General features: G+C 36.5%; 1 protein-coding gene across 5 annotated transcripts in view; it reads right to left on the reverse strand.

Annotated features, from left to right (window-relative positions):
- The window catches only part of PIK3C2G (phosphatidylinositol-4-phosphate 3-kinase catalytic subunit type 2 gamma), a 366531-nt gene that overhangs the window by 14293 nt on the left and 333375 nt on the right, over positions 1–18863 (reverse strand). For all 5 annotated transcript variants that reach the window (XM_049102678.1, XM_049102677.1, XM_049102676.1 and 2 more), the window contains one exon: positions 1769–1894. In XM_049102678.1, coding sequence (XP_048958635.1) covers positions 1769–1894 — 126 coding nt within the window. Of the gene's footprint in view, positions 1–1768; positions 1895–18863 lie in introns of those variants that run through there.

Here is an 18863-nt window from a genome sequence, read left to right on the forward strand (position 1 = left end):
GTCAATTTCCTGGTGTGATATTGTACTGTTGTCATGCAGGATGTTACCACTGAGGGAAAGTAGCTAAAGGTTATTTGAATTCTCTGTGTATTATTGCTTCCAACTGCATGTGAATCTACAATTATCTCAAACATTTTTTTAAGTATATGAAGACGATATTACTCAGAAAGACAACTCAGGAAAGTTACTGCATCATGTTTCAAGGGCTATATTAATGTCATGTTTAGGATTCTGTACATTATCCAGTAGACAGTGAGGAGTCTTTGAAAAAAATTTTGAATAGTAGAGAAATAAATATGACTGGCTTTTGAAAGACATCTTAGGTAGAAATGTGCATGATTTAATTGAAAAATGCAAGAGGCATAGAGGAGGCTATGATATAGTGGCCAAAGTCACAGGGACTTCAAACAAATAAGCAGTGGTGGGGCAGACAGAAGGTGATGGATTCAAGAAGCAGATGGTTGCACGTGTATCAAACTGTTAAACTGACAAAACTTGGGGATTGGTTGGAAAAATGAGTGAGAGAGAAAGCAGTGTCATTAGAATGTATCTTTTGAGATGGCAAAGGAGGAAAGCCTGGTTGAAAAGTACCTAGGAGACATTCAAACGGAGTTCTCCTGTAATGAGGCAGAAGCGCAGGTCAAAAGGTTAGGATAGAAGCCAGGTCTTGAGGAATAAATTCAGATGCAACCTACATAGAGATGGTAAAGGAAAATCTGTAGGTATATAAGGTAATTTCAAGAGCGTATATATCAAGAGGAAAAATGAGGGTAGATCATGGAGCTCCAGCAAACAACAATATTTTTGAAAGGAAGAATGGCAATGAAGGAAATTGAGTGAGTGGTCAGAGGAGATGGAAGGGAGTTAAGAGAGCCATTAGGAGTCCACGGATGTCACTCTAATACAGCAGCATCAATTAAGTTCAGAATCCACACCACAAAGGACTGAAGGATGAAAAGGAAGCAATGACGTGAGAGCAGGAACTGTGAGTCACTTTTGCAAAACTCTGGGGGTCACAGGGAAAGAAAATATGGATGCTTTAGAAAGGTTGAGTTGAGGAATTTTTTTTTTAAGATTTCTGACCCGAGGATCCAGTGGGTGAGACAGCCTTAAGAAAGGCAAACAAATAATCATCTGAGCAAGGTGCAAAGGAGATGAAAGGAGATGGAATCTAGGGAATAAATGTAGGGTTTGCCTCAGAAAAAAGTAGGGAATTGGATATTCAAATCGTGGAATACAAATGAATTAGAGAGCTACATATAATATAAATTAATTTAATTTGTGCTTTGTACTTGCTTATTTTCTTTTGTTTTCAAAGGAGATTTTATAAAGTTTATGTTATACACAGGATACACTATGATAAAGTTATTAGATAAGGAAGACCAAGTAAAGGAAAATAAGGTTGGAGAAAATAAGATGAAGTCAGGGATGATGTTAGGCAAAAAAAAACCAAAAACCAAAAACCAAAAAAAAAAAAAAAAAAAAAAAAAAAAAAAACCAAAAAAACCAAAAAGCCATCCTGGGCTCTTGCTTGGAAGCTAGCCACAATTTGAAAATTGGTTCATAAGTGCTTTAAAAGCAGAATCTGTATTTTCCAGTTCCCATAGAATCTAGAACAGTGATCAGCACATAGTGGCTATTTTGTGAAATGTCTTCCCTTTATGGAATAATGCTGCCAATTACTGCAAATTTTCCATATTTGGTTGTTAAGCTGAAAAAATGGTAAGAAAAATACAAAGCGACTGGACAAGAGATGAATCATACTTACAATTTCATTATAAGTGGGGTCGGTACATTTTGGAACAGATTTTGTTTTCCTCCTACGAACTTCACTGGGATATGGTAAAAGATAAAATTCAACATGTGCACTGGGCGCAGAGCCATCTGGGAGATGCTGCAAAGGAAAATGGTTATAAATATTAATGCATGTTGCTATCAAAGAAAAAAATACATAGCTACTAAAAACCGAGACCAAAGGCAGGATCAAAATTTATTACAGTACTGTTTATCAGAAAATAAGAGAACAATCAAAAGAAATACATCATTGCTCAAAAATATTCCCAAAGCACAGAGTAAAAGAGTAAAATTGTCCATTTTAAATTAAGTGTTGTGTCAGAGAACTATATTTAAAAGCCTATTAAATATAATTTAGTTTTTTACAGTAAAAAACACATTTGGATTTTTGACAGAAATGGTCAAGAGATGAATATAAGCCACAACAGAGACAGGAATTAAGTGCCTCGGGATATTGTCCACCACTTGCAAATAAAAAAATGGCAAGTTTAACACATAAAATAAAATGTAGCATTTAATGATGCGTATATGCATATTAAATAATATCACATTTAAGGTAGAATTTAATTAGAATATCAGTTAGACTTGCAACTTTAATATACTTACAAGATTTTAAGATAATTATGATAATTTTATTATCTAAATTACCCTAAAATATATCGGATAATCCTTTTCAAACTATGTACTATGGAACCTCCAAAGTTGCCTAAAGTGCTGCCCGATGGGTAGATCAATATTGTCGATGGCTAGATCTTTGGATCCCCTCTTCTCAGTTTGTCTTAAATGGCCCCCCAAATACCTTTCATCCCAGCTTCCCCATTCTGGCTTCAGAACTTCTCTCTTTCTTTTTCTACCTTTCTTTATTGTGGATAAGGATTGTGGATTTTCATTCTTCCTTTTTCTTTCTTTCTTCTCTTTTTTTAAAAAGATTTTATTTATTTATTTGACAGAGCGAGCATGAGAGAGTGATCCCACAAGCAGGGGAGCAGCAAAAAGAGAGGGAGAAGCAGGCTTCCCAATGAGCTGGGAGCCTGGCTTGGACTTGGGGCTCAATCCTAGGATGCTGGGGTCATGACCTGGGCCTAAGGCAGATGCTTAACTGAGCCCCACCCAGGTGCTGCTGGATATTTTTATGTCTTAATATTCATTTGAGGAATAAATCCACTGTTTCAAAAATTTGGAAACCACTGCACTTCAAAGAAATGTTTCACCTTTGTCATCTTGACCAAGTGGAGAGTAAGTCATACTAAAACTCTGTATATCTAGTTTGATAAAAAGAGAAATGTTTATATAATTTATATTTAAAGAGGATGATTTAAAAGTCAAACTTGAGGAATTAAATGCTTTTTTTGTTGACTTCATTCTAACTATTAAATTGGTAATTTTCAACAAATACATTTTAGTGTTCTGAATCACAGTGACATTTACATGTGAACATCCAGTACCATCTTCAATGTCATTAGCTTTAATTTTGTATCTTTCTTTTAGCACTCAAGAAAGCATAGTGGAAAGTAAGAAAGTATGATATTATTACAGTACTAATTTTTACTCAGTTCTAATTTACATAGTAAAAATTACATTAGGAAAGTTTGGCTTTTTTTTAGTACTCACAAATTAGATACAATACATCTGGATATATCATATGTCAAAATGCTAAGATTGTCAAAACTACTGCTTTGGATAAGAGCTCAAGGTTTCCTCCCCTTCTGAGGCCCTCTTCCAGGACAAAATGCTCAGTATATCAAATATATCAATGGCATAATGGAATACTCAGTGACTCAAAAAGACATTGCTATTAATATTTGCTTTTGTTTTGTCTGATTTGGTTTGGTTTGGTTTGGCTTGGGGAGAAAGATGAAGGGAGTATAATGTTTTGCTCTATATAATTCTCTCTTGTCCACCATGAGGATACTATACCTATAATCACTATATGTTGCAACTTAGTGGTTAGAATCATGGTACTGAAAATGGACTTTTTGATTGCAATCTGGGCCCGCAAACTTGCTAGCTATGTGGCTTTTGGCAGGTATCTTAACTTTTCAGTGCATTGTTTCTTAAGCTGTAAATGAGGATAAAGGTGATATATGCCTTACAGCATTCAAAAGATAAAATACACCATGTAATGTGAAGACAAGGGGTGAAATAGAGTAAGACTTAATAGATGTTTGATACTATTTTTATTTTCTATGAATTAAATTTACATTAAACATAAATATACTATATACACTGATTGGACAAGATAACCCTAATATACTATGGCATTTATGAACAGAGTTTCCTAATATTGACACCATCAACATTTGGTGCCACATAATCTTTGTTGTAGGGGGCTGTTCTACACATTGTGAATATTTTAACAGCATCACTGATCTATAGATTCCAATAGCAACATCTTCCTAGTTGTGACAATCAAAAATGTCTCCAGACATTGCTAAATGTCATTTGGGGGGGCAAAATTAACCCTAATTGAGAACCATTTAGATGGTTCATTCATCCTTTGAATCCCAGCCTAGTGATCTGTATTTCTACCTGAATATCTTCTTGGTGCCCTAATATCAAATCTAACCAACATCTATCTTCTATCCTTCTTTAACCTTTCCAAAACAAAATTTTCTAAGTTGTTCAACCTATATTAAGTTATACTGTTTGTCTTCTCTAGTGTCTCCTTTGTCACTGATTTTCAAATCCAAGTGTGTACTGAGATCAACATCCTCCCTGTTTGCCCCAGTTCATCTTCCACCACAGATCTTTATTTCCTAACTTACTGTAACTGGATTTTAATGACTTTATATGCCCTAGTTTTCCCATCTCTTTCCTTCATTCATTCCATAGATCACTGTTGTACTTAACTTTTCTATTAAGCTGTTTTGATCATGTCACACCCACTGCCTGAAGAATAAAACCCAAACACAGAGAAAGATATTTTGCATACCAGCCTTCACCAAGCATTTAGCAATGAAAGGTCTGGGTTTCTGTTTCCAAGTTAATGTCCTTGACAAGGTCCTTGAATATCCTGAAGGTTTTAGAATAATAGAACAGCACGGGTTTCAATTTAAAATCAGGGGTACATTATATCTGAGCAGCACTGGGCTTATTCTGTCCTTAACAGATTTCAATGCAGACATTGACTTCTTGGGTCTTTCAGAGAGTCCTTCTTTGTTTTTTGTTTTTGTTTTTTTCCCCCAAAGCAGCTGACTTATGGATGTTATTTTCTTTCTTTCTTACTCTCACCATATCCTGTTACTTAAAGATCACAGCTAATTTATTTAAAAAAAAAAACAAACAAAACAACTCTAGCTCTCTTATCAATACTTCTCATTTCATCCTTTGAATTAAATTCAAATTCAAAATGTTTAATAACCCATGCTTGTCTAAATGTTTTAACCTAGGATTTTTACTCTGGTTGCATTTTAGACCTTGACAAAGATTTAACCCTTTGACCTGAGGAGTTATAAGGCTTGGAGATGCAGAGCTCTTAGTCTGATGCTCAGTCCAAACAATGGAAAGTTTCCTTGTATCATCCAGAGGGTTTTCTTATTCACAGTAGATTGAAGTCAAACAGCGCTACACTTTCTTCTAGAATTCTGGCTAATATTTTTACTGTACTCAGAAGATGAAGTGAAGTCTTCTAAACCTCATTTTTGTTACTCATCCTAACTTTGAGTTCTATATATTCTAGTTATTGTGTTAAAATGTTTCTCATTTTTTTATGTTTCTAAAAGTTTTATATATGTTATTTCCTTTATGAGCTTAGAAATTCTTTAAAAGACAAATCCGTCTTAATGTTTTACACTTTCCTCCCTTAACAATTCCTTTGGGCTTTGCTCCATTGGTTACTCACTATTCTACTACCCTAACCCCACCTTCAGTTCCTTTGTCCTAATCTTTCAAAGGGTCTCGAATCTCCAATGAAAAATTTAAAATCTTCCTTTGATATTGGGCTTACCTTTATCATATTCTTTCCTTTCCTTTCATAGTTCTGCCTTTCTTTCATAGCATGCCTTTCTTTCCTAGAAATCCTGTTCCTAACAGTGTGTGGCACGCGGTGAATACTAAATAAATAGTTATGTAATGACTGAATGGATGAGCTATATATTTATAGCATATAGCTCTTTGAAAGTACTCCATAGCTATTTATTGAATCATTATTTATAATGCAATATAAAATCTAGCAGTCTTCTTAACTTCCTAAGGCTAAAGTGGATGTGTCTTAGATCTGTTCCCAAGGTTTACTCTGAATGCTTAGCTGTTTGATGGCATCCCTCTGCAGATGGAGCAGATCCTCATATGTGCTTTGTTGGATTTCATGGCTGATGGGGTATTCGTGTTAAGATCTGCTTTTTATGTCTGATATCTCAATAGTTCACTTCTAAAACTTTGATTTTATCTCATCACTCAGATCATATTAAACAATTAGATTCTTACTACCTTTCTTTACCCCTTTTTGTCTGCAACTGGAGCTAGACTGGATTTGTAACATAATTACTTATCACAAAACCAATCCTTAGTCGCCATCCTCACATTCCCCTGAAGACTTGGTCTCTGATTGCTGTCTTCCTTTCCTGACACCTTGTCCAGTCTTCTATGACAGTCTTCTCTATCTCTCTGGACTTTTTCCACTTCACTCCTTAAAAAGAATCTCTTTAACAATAAGTACAACAGGCTATTTAAATCTCCTTCTAGGAGCTAACAATGACCTGACAATTTCTCGGAGGCCAACTAGATGGTAGAGTGTGAACTAAAATAATTTTGTTCTCATGCCCTTACTCAACCTTGTGCAGTTTTCCCCTCTGTATACCCCATTTGTGGAGTACATGAAAGAAACAAAAATAGGCACATTCAATTTAATTAGAGACCTGCCTACTGGAGACCTTTGGGTGGAGGCTAGGTGCTAGATCCACATTTGCACCAAGTATTCCATACAGAGGAAAGATATATGTCTCTTATATATGTGCTACTATTTTTTCAAATATATGTAGGTCTTTTGTTAACACAATTTTAATATTTTAAAAGCACTACTGAATTTATAGTAGTTTAAATTTTGTTTTACATTTCTTAAATTTATCAGATTTTTTAGGAAAAAAAATTGTAAATTTTTCTAGTTGAAAAGATTGGAAATGAAGGCCTCAGCATATTCTTAGCATCACTGATGCAGACACTTCTTTTTCAATTAAGAATGAAGTATAGGAGATTCTTAGCTTGGTTATTGTTTTTAGGTTATAAAAATTAAGGTGCATTTATATATTAGTAAATCATTACTCACAATGTTGACTTCTTAATGGTATTGTCTTAGGTGTATAAATAATTAAATATGCTAATTTCTGCCTCCCTTTCTTGCACTACTTTGCACACAGCATTTTAAATGGTTTTCAATGCTACTGCTGTTGTTTTTATGGTTAATGAAGTTTTATTCATGAATTCATGAATAAAACTATTCATTAACCATAAAACTATATTGAAAAAGAGGTTAATTTATCAAACAGTAGCATATTGCTATAAAAACAAAGCACGATATAAACTGTGTATAAAGTAAATAAAACTATTTCACATTGTAGGGTATGCTAGCAACCCTTTAATATTTTCATGAGTTTATGAAGATGATACTCACTTTTCATATACAATAATAATAATAACTATCACATAATGAGTATTTATTTAAAACACTCTCATAAAGTAAACTTTGAGCCAGTATTATGGTCTTTATTTTATTGAAAAGGTTTTATTATGACTTGCGCTCTTAACCACTACCCCTATATTGGGCCTCTACAAAGAATGCAAAGGAAACCACCAGATTCAAAGTAAAAGCACTTCTAGATCAAGTTTTATCAGAAATGTGATGAGGATAGATGCTTTAAAAATAACTTCTGTAGATTAATTCAAAGCTTAATTGTATTTAATAGGCTCTTATCTTTTTGATGAATAATTTATGACAATTTCCCATCTAGTTCTTTTTTTTTTTTAACTTAAATGTTTCCAATCATATGATAAGATAGGCTTTGGTAGAAATCAACTGATGATTAAAATATGATAGTGCTATCAAAACCTGAGGTCTATGCCAGAAACAAAATAACAATAAAAAGCATTTTCCTCATCTATGTGCCTGCCAAATTGCAGGTCTGAAATTCAGGCTAGCTAACACAAAGAGGGTCTTTTTATAAAATGACAATGTGCAATAAAAGTGCTTGTGGTATGTAGTTTGCTTAGTCCTTCAGTTAAAGAAATGGGATAATCTTTCCAAACTTTCTGTGTGTGTTTGTTAATATAGAATGGGATGAATTTCAGATCCTCCTGAATTAAATTAGGGTGGTCTTCTGCTTCATTTCACACCAATAAAGGCTTTAAAAGAATTATTGTCACTAATAGGTGATTTTCAGTAATTTTTTTAAACAATCAACTCCAAAATCAAACCACCATGTGTCTAACACTATGAGAGGTCGCAGAAAAGTTGCTAAACCATTTCTACTTTCAGAAATAAAAAACTCATGGCCATGATCATCTTATTATATACATATTAAAAAAATTTTAATCCTCAACTTGATGCAGTTAACAATTAGTCAGAAGCCAGTCCAGTAGATAGAATTCCTATATTTTCTGACTCAATGCATAGGAATTGAATTGCTTCTAAAAATCCAGAGTTTTAATTAGAGCTCCAGACTTTGCTACTAAAGTGTCTTGTGAAGTTTGGCAAGTTTTCCATTTCTCAATCTTAATAAAATGTAAGAAATAAGGCTTTAAACCTCATTTATTTTTTACAATCTGCTCCATAGAAAATGCTGAAGAATTGTTTATGAGTTAAGTGGTAATTAAACTTTTTTTTTTATAATTGCACCGAACCATTCTAAATGATTTTAAATCCTCTAACCCTCAGCTTCTATCCGCCAATGCTAAGAAAGTTGTACAAATAAAAAATAGACTACATTTTGCTAATGATTATTGAGGAATTGTGAAAAACAGATGAAATACGGGAAGATTAGATTTATGATATTGTTATACTTCATAGTATAGGAAACTTTTTGCAAAAAACCCAGAAACTAGTAATTCAGAGGTAAAGTATTCAGAGTTTTCTACCTATACACCTCAAATATTTGCTTGGATTCTGTCCTACTAAACAGTTTATCATGATTTAAATAAAGATACAGATATATGATGTACAGCTGTCAATAATCTATTCAATCCACTTACATGTAATTATTGATAGCTAAGGACTTTACTAATGTCATCTTATTGTTTTCTGGCTATTTTTTAGTTCCCTGGCCATTTTATTCCTCTTTTGCTGTCTTCTTTTGTGAACTGATGATTTTTTGTAGTGCTATGCTTTAATTTCCCTTCCCTTTATCCTTTGTGATTTTACTACACAGGTTTTTGCTTTGTGGTTACCATGGGGCTTACATAAAATATCTTAAGTATAGGGGCACATGGGTGGTGCAGTTCTTTGGGCATCTGACTCTTGGTTTCAGCTCAGGTCATGATCTCAGGGTGGTGGAATTGAGCCCCGTATCAGGCTCAGAGAGGATTCTGCTTAAGATTTTCTTTCCCTCTCCCTTTGCCCCTCCTGCCCCCTCAAATAAATAATCTTAAAAAAATTTAGGTATAATAGTCTGTTTATGCTGATAAATTTATTTCAATCACATGTGAAAACTCTACCCTTTATTTCCTCATCTTTTATGTTATTGAAGTCACAATTTACCCCTTTTGATACTGTTTGTTCATTAACAAATTATTGTAGCTATAGTTAATTATAATACTCTTGTCCTTTAACCTTTATACTAGAGCTAAGTGGTTAGTACTCCATTGCATTACACTATTTGAGTCTCTGACTTTGTATACTTATTTTTGCCATGGGTTGCATATTTTCATATGTATTTATGCTATTAGTATCCTTTCATTTCAACTTGAAAAGTTTCTTTCAGCATTTCTTATAAGGCAAGCTTAGTGGTGATGAGCTCCTTCAGCTTTATTTGTCTAGAAAAGTCTTTAAAAAAAAAAGAAAAAAAAGAAAAGTCTTTATCTTTCCTTCATTTCTGAAGGACAGCTTTGTCAGGTAAAGTATTCTTGGTTGGTATTTATTTTAGTTCAGTTCTTTGAATATATCATTCCATTCCCTCCTGGCTGGTAAGGTTTTTGCTGAGAAATATGCTGATAACCTTAGGAAGGGCAAATTGTAAGTTACAAGATTTTTTTCCCTCTGACTGCTTTGAAGATTCTCTCTTTGTCTTTGATTTTTGACAGTTTCATTATAGTGTATTGTGAAGAGGACCTCTTGAAGTAGAGTTTGGGAAACTATGAGCTTCCTGAGCTTAGATATCCAAATCTCTCTTCAGATTTGGAAAATACTCGATCATTATGTCTTTAATGTGCTTTCTGTCACTTCTCCCTTTAGTCTTCTGGAACTCCAATAATTCAAAGTTCTTGTTATGGTATCCTAGGATTGCATAGGATATCTTCAATCTTTTTCATTTCTTTTTTCTTTTTTTTTTTTTTTGTTCTCCACTTAATGGGTAATTTCAAAGTTCCCATCCTCTATCTCACAGATTCTTCTTCTGCTCGATCCATTCTACTGGTGATGCTCTCTGCTGCATTTTTTTTCACCTTTCATCTATAATATTCATTAGTTCCAAAATTTGTTTGCTTCTTTTTAAAAATTTTCTCTGTGATAAACTCATTTTTTTCATTATTTGCCTGATTTTGTTGAATTGTCATTTTGTGCTTTCTGTAATTTACTGAGTTTCCTTGTAAAGCTATTTGAATTCTTTGTATTATGCAAATCACATATATCAGGTCTTTGAGTTTGGTTAGTGGAAGATGATTGTGATCCTTTGGTGGTATCATGTTACCTTGATTTTTCATGTTCCTTGAAGTTTTGCATTGCTGTCTTCAAATTTGAAGTAGCTATCAGCTCCTCCAGTCTTTACTAACCACCCACTTTAAAGTGTTCAGACTCGTGGTTTTTTCTACAATAGTGTGATGAAACTTGTCTGCAAACCTGGACTTCCACAAAGGCTCTTTCATCTGTGGATGACTATTAAAGACAATGCTTTCCAGGAACTCTCTAACCATGCCTAAGAGGAACTGGAACCAATTCATGAGCCACTTCAGGGTCCTCAGCTGGGACTGAGGTCTGTATGTCTATTATCTGGAACATAGGTAAGGGAGAGTCCTCCTGGATCCCTTGGTATATGCTCCCACAAGCATACTTTTGTCTGTGAATGGATGCCAAATTTTTTGTTGTTGGTAAGGTATGTCTTTTGCAACTATGATGCTAATGTGACTCCCAAGTTGATTTCAGAAAAGCCATGAAGAAATCAAATTAAGAGAACCAATGTCAGGATGCTAGCTTATGTTTTGTTTGTTTGTTTGCTTGCTTTTTTGTTTGTTTGATTGAGTTAGAATGTCAAATTGAGGAAGATTTGGATAAAGAATAGCAACTAGGATACAAGCTCGTCAGTAAAGGAGAGTGATTAGATAAAATCTGCATCATGTGGTGACCTGTACATTGATGGCTATGTCAGCTAGAGATATGGTTAGTATCCAGAGTTGTTGAATATTTAGAGAAATAATCCTCAGCAGGAAATCACTTCACTCTATTTTCAAGTAAGACTGATGTGAAGGTCAAATATTTATCATTCTCAGATTAGTATCAAGTATTATAGGCAGCGGAATTCACAGAGAAAAGCTATTCATTTATAAATATAGCTAAAATTAAACTGCCCTGCATTGTGGCTATTTTTCTCAGTGATGTACACTTCAATGAATATTCACTTATTTAACAAACATGTATTAAGGACATAGTATTATGCTAGGCACTGAAGAGTATACAAAATATATTTCTGACAATTTTTACAATCAGTATATTTTCAAATTGAAGCTACAAGATGAACCAAAAAGATAAGTTTCAAGAACTGAGATAAGGCATCATTCAGAAAGGATGAGAGGTTTGAGCTGAGCCTGGAAGTTGAAATGGATATAGAAAGTAAACAGAAGGTAAGTAGAAGTATGATATAGGTTGCTAGAAGGACTACAGTGTGTTTGGTAAAAAAATGAATGAACCATTTCGAACATAATATAAGTTTTGTGTGTGTGTGGTGGATATCAAGGTAGGTATGGCTAAACTGTGTAGTATCTTAAATATTAGGCTAAAGAGTTTGAGTTTTACAAAGGTTCTATTAGCATATTTGTTGATATGTTAAAAATGGAAATTTATTTTATTGATATGTTAAAAATGGAATTTTAGGATGTTTTGTGCAAAATGGATTAAAAGAAGTAGAAAACAAGGATAGGAATATAACAATCAATCAAAATAATCCACAAGTGAATTAATAGATAATATAGGATAGGATTTTGGCAATAATAAAAGTAACAGGGAACTAAAATGATTTGCTGATGGGATACCTTGGTGGCTCAGTGGTTAAGCATCTGTCTTTGGCTCAAGGCTTGATCCCTGGATCAAGTCCCACATCAGGCTCCCTGCATGGAGCCTGCTTCTCTCTCTGCCTATGTCTCTGCCTCTCTCTCTGTCTCTCTGTGTCTCTCATGAGTAAATAAATAAAATCTTTAAGAAAAAATAAAAGGATTTGCTGATGATTATACATAGAGGTACTGGAACAAGTTAAAATATAGAAAATAAATAATAGAGAATTTTGATCAAGGTTACTTGAGATTGGTGTAACAATTTTTTGAAATAAGTAGATAAGAGTGAGAGTTGATTTTAGTGAAAAGTAGAGAACTATAATTTAGAAATATTGAGTTTAAAGAGATGGCAAGATATCAGAATGCACATGCCCATCAGGCAGTTGAAAATATGTAAATTGAGTTTAGAGAAATATTTAAAGTAGAGATATAAATTTAGGAGTAATTCACATAATCTTCGAAGCAACAAGACTAAATGGAATTTTTGAGGAAATCAGTTTGAAGAGTTAAAGCTCTGAATACTGGAAACTCTTCTCATTTAAGGACTAAAGGTGAATATGCCAGCATTTATTAAGCCACTACATACATTAACTAGTTTAAATTTATAAGAGCTAAGGAAGCCTAAGAAAGAGTGCTACCAAAGAAGTTTAGAGAATAGATGGACAGTGAGGTTTCATGAAAATTCCGAGAATAGTAAAGTTCACAAAGGAAAGACTAGTTAAAGATACTGATGTTGGAAAGAGATCTATTATCATTAGCATATGATTTATTATAGGTTTAAGAACAATTTATGGTTTGCTTCATTAAGAGATAATTGGTAATCTTTGAGGGTCAGTGTTTCCTTGGTAAAAAAATCAATATCTATATCTAGGTTGGCTAGTTTTCACTATCCACTGCTTTGCATCATATCCTTTAAAATAGGAGACTGATGTCATAATGGGCCAACTCTAGAAAAATAATTTTTCATTAATGAAACATAAGCCAAATACAATCGGGATAATTATTATTGGAAAGTTGCCTTTTATCAAGAAATTGATGTTGGTTTATATTGAAGTGCACCTAGGATGGAACAATGACAAATTTCTGTTAAAAAATCTAGATTAAAAAATTGAATTGGGATAGGCAGAGGACTTAGCTAAGTTAGTTTTAAAAGGATACACAGAACATTGTTGTTTTTATATGTTGAGCATTGCCATCATGTGTGCTTTATTTTCACAGCCTCTTTCTTTTAAAAAAGATTTATTTATTTTATTTGAGAGAGAGAGAGCATGGGCACGAGGGGCAGAGAGAGAGGGAGAGAGAATCTTGACCATATTTCACGCTGAGCATGGAGCCCAAGGCAGGCTTTATTTCACAGCTGTGAGATCAGGACTCAAGAGAAAACCAAGAGTCAGCTCCTCAACTGATTGTGCATCCAGGCACCCTTATTTTTTCTTTTTTAGAGGGAGAGCAAATGTGTGAATAGGGGTGATGAGGGAAGACAGAGGGAGAGGAAATCTCAAGCAGACTCTGCTGATGGGGCTTCAATTAAGGACCATGGGATCATGACCGGAGTTAAAATCTGGAGTCAGCTGCTTAACTGACTGAGCCATTCATGTACCCCTCAAAACCCATTTTTGTTAACTTTACTAAATCTAAGCGTTTTCTCTAATAGGCACCATAATATGCTTATTGTCATGTACCAAACTCATTATATGTAAAGTGCCACTTGTAGGGTATTTAACCACTTGAGAAATGTTTCTCAAAATGTGGTCCATGGACCACTTGTGTCAAAGAGCCTTCTGGAACGCTCATACTTGGGATCAAGAGAGAAGAAAACAAGTCTAAGATGGCGGAAGAGTAGGGTCTCCAAATCACCTGTCTCCTCCAAATTACCTAGAAAACCTTCAAATTATCCTGAAAATCTATGAATTCGGCCTGAGAATTAAAGAGAGAACACCTGGAATGCTACAGTGAGAAGAGTTCACGCTTCTATCAAGGTAGGAAGACGGGGAAAAAGAAATAAAGAAACAAAAGGCCTCCAAGGAGGAGGGGCCCCGCGAGGAGCCGGGCTGAGGCCAGGGCGAGTGTCCCCAGGACAGGAGAGCAAACAGGAGCTGCACCAACCTTCCGGGGCGGAAAGGGCTCTCAGGGAATTGGAGGAGGACCCAGGAGGGCGAGGATGCCCTCGGGTTCCCGGGGACAGTAACAGAGCAACTGCGCGCCCAGGAGAGTGCGCCGAGCTCCCTAAGGGCTGCAGCGCGCACGGCGGGACCCGGAGCAGCTGGGGGGGCTCGGGGGCGGCTCCGCGGAGGGGGCTGTGGGGCGGGAGCAGCTCAGGGGGCTCGGGGGGCTCGGGGGCGGCTCCGTGGAGGGGGCTGCGGGGCGGGAGCCCGAATCCAACAGCGCAGGCTCCGGAGCACAGGGCGCCGGGACACAGCCCAGGATCTGGGCTCCCCCCGGGACAGGCAGAGGCCGGGAGGTCCCAGGACCGCAAGGACGCTCCTGCCCCGAGCTGAGCAGATCAGCGGCCCCGCCCCGGAGCCTCCAGGCCCTGCAGACGGAGAGCTCCGGAGCTACTGCGGGGGCTGAATCCAGGGCTCCAGAGCTGGCCCCGCCACTGGGGCTGTTGCTCCTGGGGCTTCACGGGGTAAACAACCCCCACTGAGCCCTGCACCAGGCAGGGGCACAGCAGCTCCCCCAAGTGCTAACACCTGAAAATCAGCACAACAGGCCCCTCCCCCAGAAGACCAGCTAGACAGACAAGTTCCAGGGGGAAGTCAAGAGAATTAAAGTACACAGAATCAGAAGATACTCCCCCGTGGTTCTTTTTTTCTTTCTTTTTTTTTTTGTTTTGTTTTGCTTTTTGATTTGTTTCCTTCCCCCACCCCCTTTTTTTCCTTTCTTTCTTTTTCTTTCTTTTTTTCTTTTTTTTCGTTTTTTTCTTCCTTTTATTTTCCCTCTTTCTTTATTCTTTCCTTCTTTCTCTCCTCTCTTTTTCTCCTTTTCCCAATACAACTTGTTTTTGGCCACTCTGCACTGAGCAAAAAGACTAGAAGGAAAACCTCACCTCAAAAGAAAGAATCAGAAACAGTCCTCTCTCCCACAGAGTTACAAAATCTGGATTACAATTCAATGTCAGAAAGCCAATTCAGAAGCACTATTATACAGCTACTGGTGGCTCTAGAAAAAAGCATAAAGGACTCAAGAGACTTCATGACTGCAGAATTTAGAGCTAATCAGGCAGAAATTAAAAATCAATTGAATGAGATGCAATCCAAACTAGAAGTCCTAATGACGAGGGTTAACAGGGTGGAAGAATGAGTGAGTGACATAGAAGACAAGTTGACAGCAAAGAGGGAAACTGAGGAAAAAAGAGACAAACAAAAGACCATGAAGATAGATTAAGGGAAATAAACGACAGCCTGAGGAAGAAAAACTTACGTTTAATTGGTGTTCCCGAGGGCGCCGAAAGGGACAGAGGGCCAGAATATGTATTTGAACAAATTCTAGCTGAAAACTTTCCTAATCTGGGAAGGGAAACAGGCATTCAGATCCAGGAAATAGAGAGATCACCCCTAAAATCAATAAAAACCGTTCAACACCTCGACATTTAATAGTGAAGCTTGCAAATTCCAAAGATAAAGAGAAGATCCTTAAAGCAGCAAGAGACAAGAAATCCCTGACTTTTATGGGGAGGAGTATTAGGGTAACAGCAGACCTCTCCACAGAGACCTGGCAGGCCAGAAAGGGCTGGCAGGATATTTTCAGGGTCCTAAATGAGAAGAACATGCGACCAAGAATACTTTATCCAGCAAGGCTCTCATTCAAAATGGAAGGAGAGATAAAGAGCTTCCAAGACAGGCAGCAACTGAAAGAATATGTGACCTCCAAACCAGCTCTGCAAGAAATTTTAAGGGGGACTCTTAAAATTCCCCTTTAAGAAGAAGTTCAGCGGAACATTCCACAAAACAAGGACTGAATAGATATCCTGATGACACTAAACTCATATCTCTCAATAGTAACTCTGAACGTGAACGGGCTTAATGACCCCATCAAAAGGCGCAGGGTTTCAGACTGGATAAAAAAGCAGGACCCATCTATTTGCTGTCTACAAGAGACTCATTTTAGACAGAAGGACACCTACAGCCTGAAAATAAAAGGTTGGAGAACCATTTACCATTCGAATGTTCCTCAAAAGAAAGCAGGGGTAGCCATCCTTATATCAGATAAACGAAAATTTACCCCGAGGACTGTAGTGAGAGATGAAGAGGACACTATATCATACTTAAAGGATCTATCCAACAAGAGGACTTAACAATCCTCAATATATATGCCCCGAATGTGGGAGCTGCCAAATATATAAATCAATTATTAACCAAAGTGAAGAAATACTTACACTTATACTTGGTGACTTCAATCTAGCTCTTTCTATACTCGATAGGTCTTCTAAGCACAACATCTCCAAAGAAACGAGAGCTTTAAATGATACACTGGACCAGATGGATTTCACAGATATCTACAGAACTTTACATCCAAACGCAACTGAATACACATTCTTCTCAAGTGCACATGGAACTTTCTCCAGAATAGACCACATACTGGGTCACAAATCGGGTCTGAACTGATACCAAAAGATTGGATCATCCCCTGCATATTCTCAGACCATAATGCCTTGAAATTAGAACTAAGTCACAACAAGAAGTTTGGAAGGACCTCAAACACGTGGAGGTTAAGGACCATCCTGCTAAAAGATGAAAGGGTCAACCAGGAAATTAAGGAAGAATTAAAAAGATTCATGGAAACTAATGAGAATGAAGATACAACCGTTCAAAATCTTTGGGATGCAGCAAAAGCAGTCCTAAGGGGGAAATACATCGCAATACAAGCATCCATTCAAAAACTGGAAAGAACTCAAATACAAAAGCTAACCTTACACATAAAGGAGCTAGAGAAAAAACAGCAAATAGATCCTACACCCAAGAGAAGAAGGGAGTTAATAAAGATTCGAGCAGAACTCAATGAAATCGAGACCAGAAGAACTGTGGAACAGATCAACAGAACCAGGAGTTGGTTCTTTGAAAGAATTAATAAGATAGATAAACCATTAGCCAGCCTTATTAAAAAGAAGAGAGAGAAGACTCAAATTAATAAAATCATGAATGAGAAAGGAGAGATCACTACCAACACCAAGGAAATACAAACGATTTAAAAACATATTATGAACAGCTATATGCCAATAAATTAGGCAATCTTGAAGAAATGGACGCATTCCTGGAAAGCCACAAACTACCAAAACTGGAACAGGAAGAAATAGAAAACCTGAACAGGCCAATAACCAGGGAGGAAATTGAAGCAGTCATCAAAAACCTCCCAAGACACAAGAGTCCAGGGCCAGATGGCTTCCCAGGGGATTTCTATCAAACGTTTAAAGAAGAAACCATACCTATTCTCCTAAAGCTGTTTGGAAAGATAGAAAGAGATGGAGTACTTCCAAATTCGTTCTATGAGGCCAGCATCACCTTAATTCCAAAACCAGACAAAGACCCCACCAAAAAGGAGAATTACAGACCAATATCCCTGATGAACATGGATGCAAAAATTCTCAACAAGATACTGGCCAATAGGATCCAACAGTACATTAAGAAAATTATTCACCATGACCAAGTAGGATTTATCCCCGGGACACAAGGCTGGTTCAACACCCGTAAAACAATCAATGTGATTCATCATATCAGCAAGAGAAAAACCAAGAACCATATAATCCTCTCATTAGATGCAGAGAAAGCATTTGACAAAATACAGCATCCATTTCTGATCAAAACTCTTCAGAGTGTAGGGATAGAGGGAACATTCCTCAACATCTTAAAAGCCATCTACGAAAAGCCCACAGCAAATATCATTCTCAATGGGGAAGCACTGGGAGCCTTTCCCCTAAGATCAGGAACAAGACAGGGATGTCCACTCTCACCACTGCTATTCAACATAGTACTGGAAGTCCTAGCCTCAGCAATCAGACAACAAAAAGACAATAAAGGCATTTAAATTGGCAAAGAAGAAGTCAAACTCTCCCTCTTCGCCGATGACATGATACTCTACATAGAAAACCCAAAAGTCTCCACCCCAAGATTGCTTGAACTCATACAACAATTTGGTAGCGTGGCAGGATACAAAATCAATGCCCAGAAATCAGTGGCATTTCTATACACTAACAATGAGACTGAAGAAAGAGAAATTAAGGAATCAATCCCATTTACAATTGCACCCAAAAGCATAAGATACTTAGGAATAAACCTCACCAAAGATGTAAAGGATCTATACCCTCAAAACTATAGAACACTTCTGAAAGAAATTGAGGAAGACACAAAGAGATGGAAAAATATTCCATGCTCATGGATTGGCAGAATTAATATTGTGAAAATGTCAATGTTACCCAGGGCAATATACACGTTTAATGCAATCCCTATCAAAATACCATGGACTTTCTTCAGAGAGTTAGAACAAATTATTTTAAGATTTGTGTGGAATCAGAAAAGACCCCGAATAGCCAGGGGAATTTTAAAAAAGAAAACCATATCTGGGGGCATCACAATGCCAGATTTCAGGTTGTACTACAAAGCTGTGGTCATCAAGACAGTGTGGTACTGGCACAAAAACAGACACATAGATCAATGGAACAGAAT

The sequence above is a fragment of the Canis lupus genome, chromosome 27, assembly GCF_003254725.2.
Source record: "Canis lupus dingo isolate Sandy chromosome 27, ASM325472v2, whole genome shotgun sequence".
Lineage (NCBI taxonomy): Eukaryota > Metazoa > Chordata > Mammalia > Carnivora > Canidae > Canis > Canis lupus.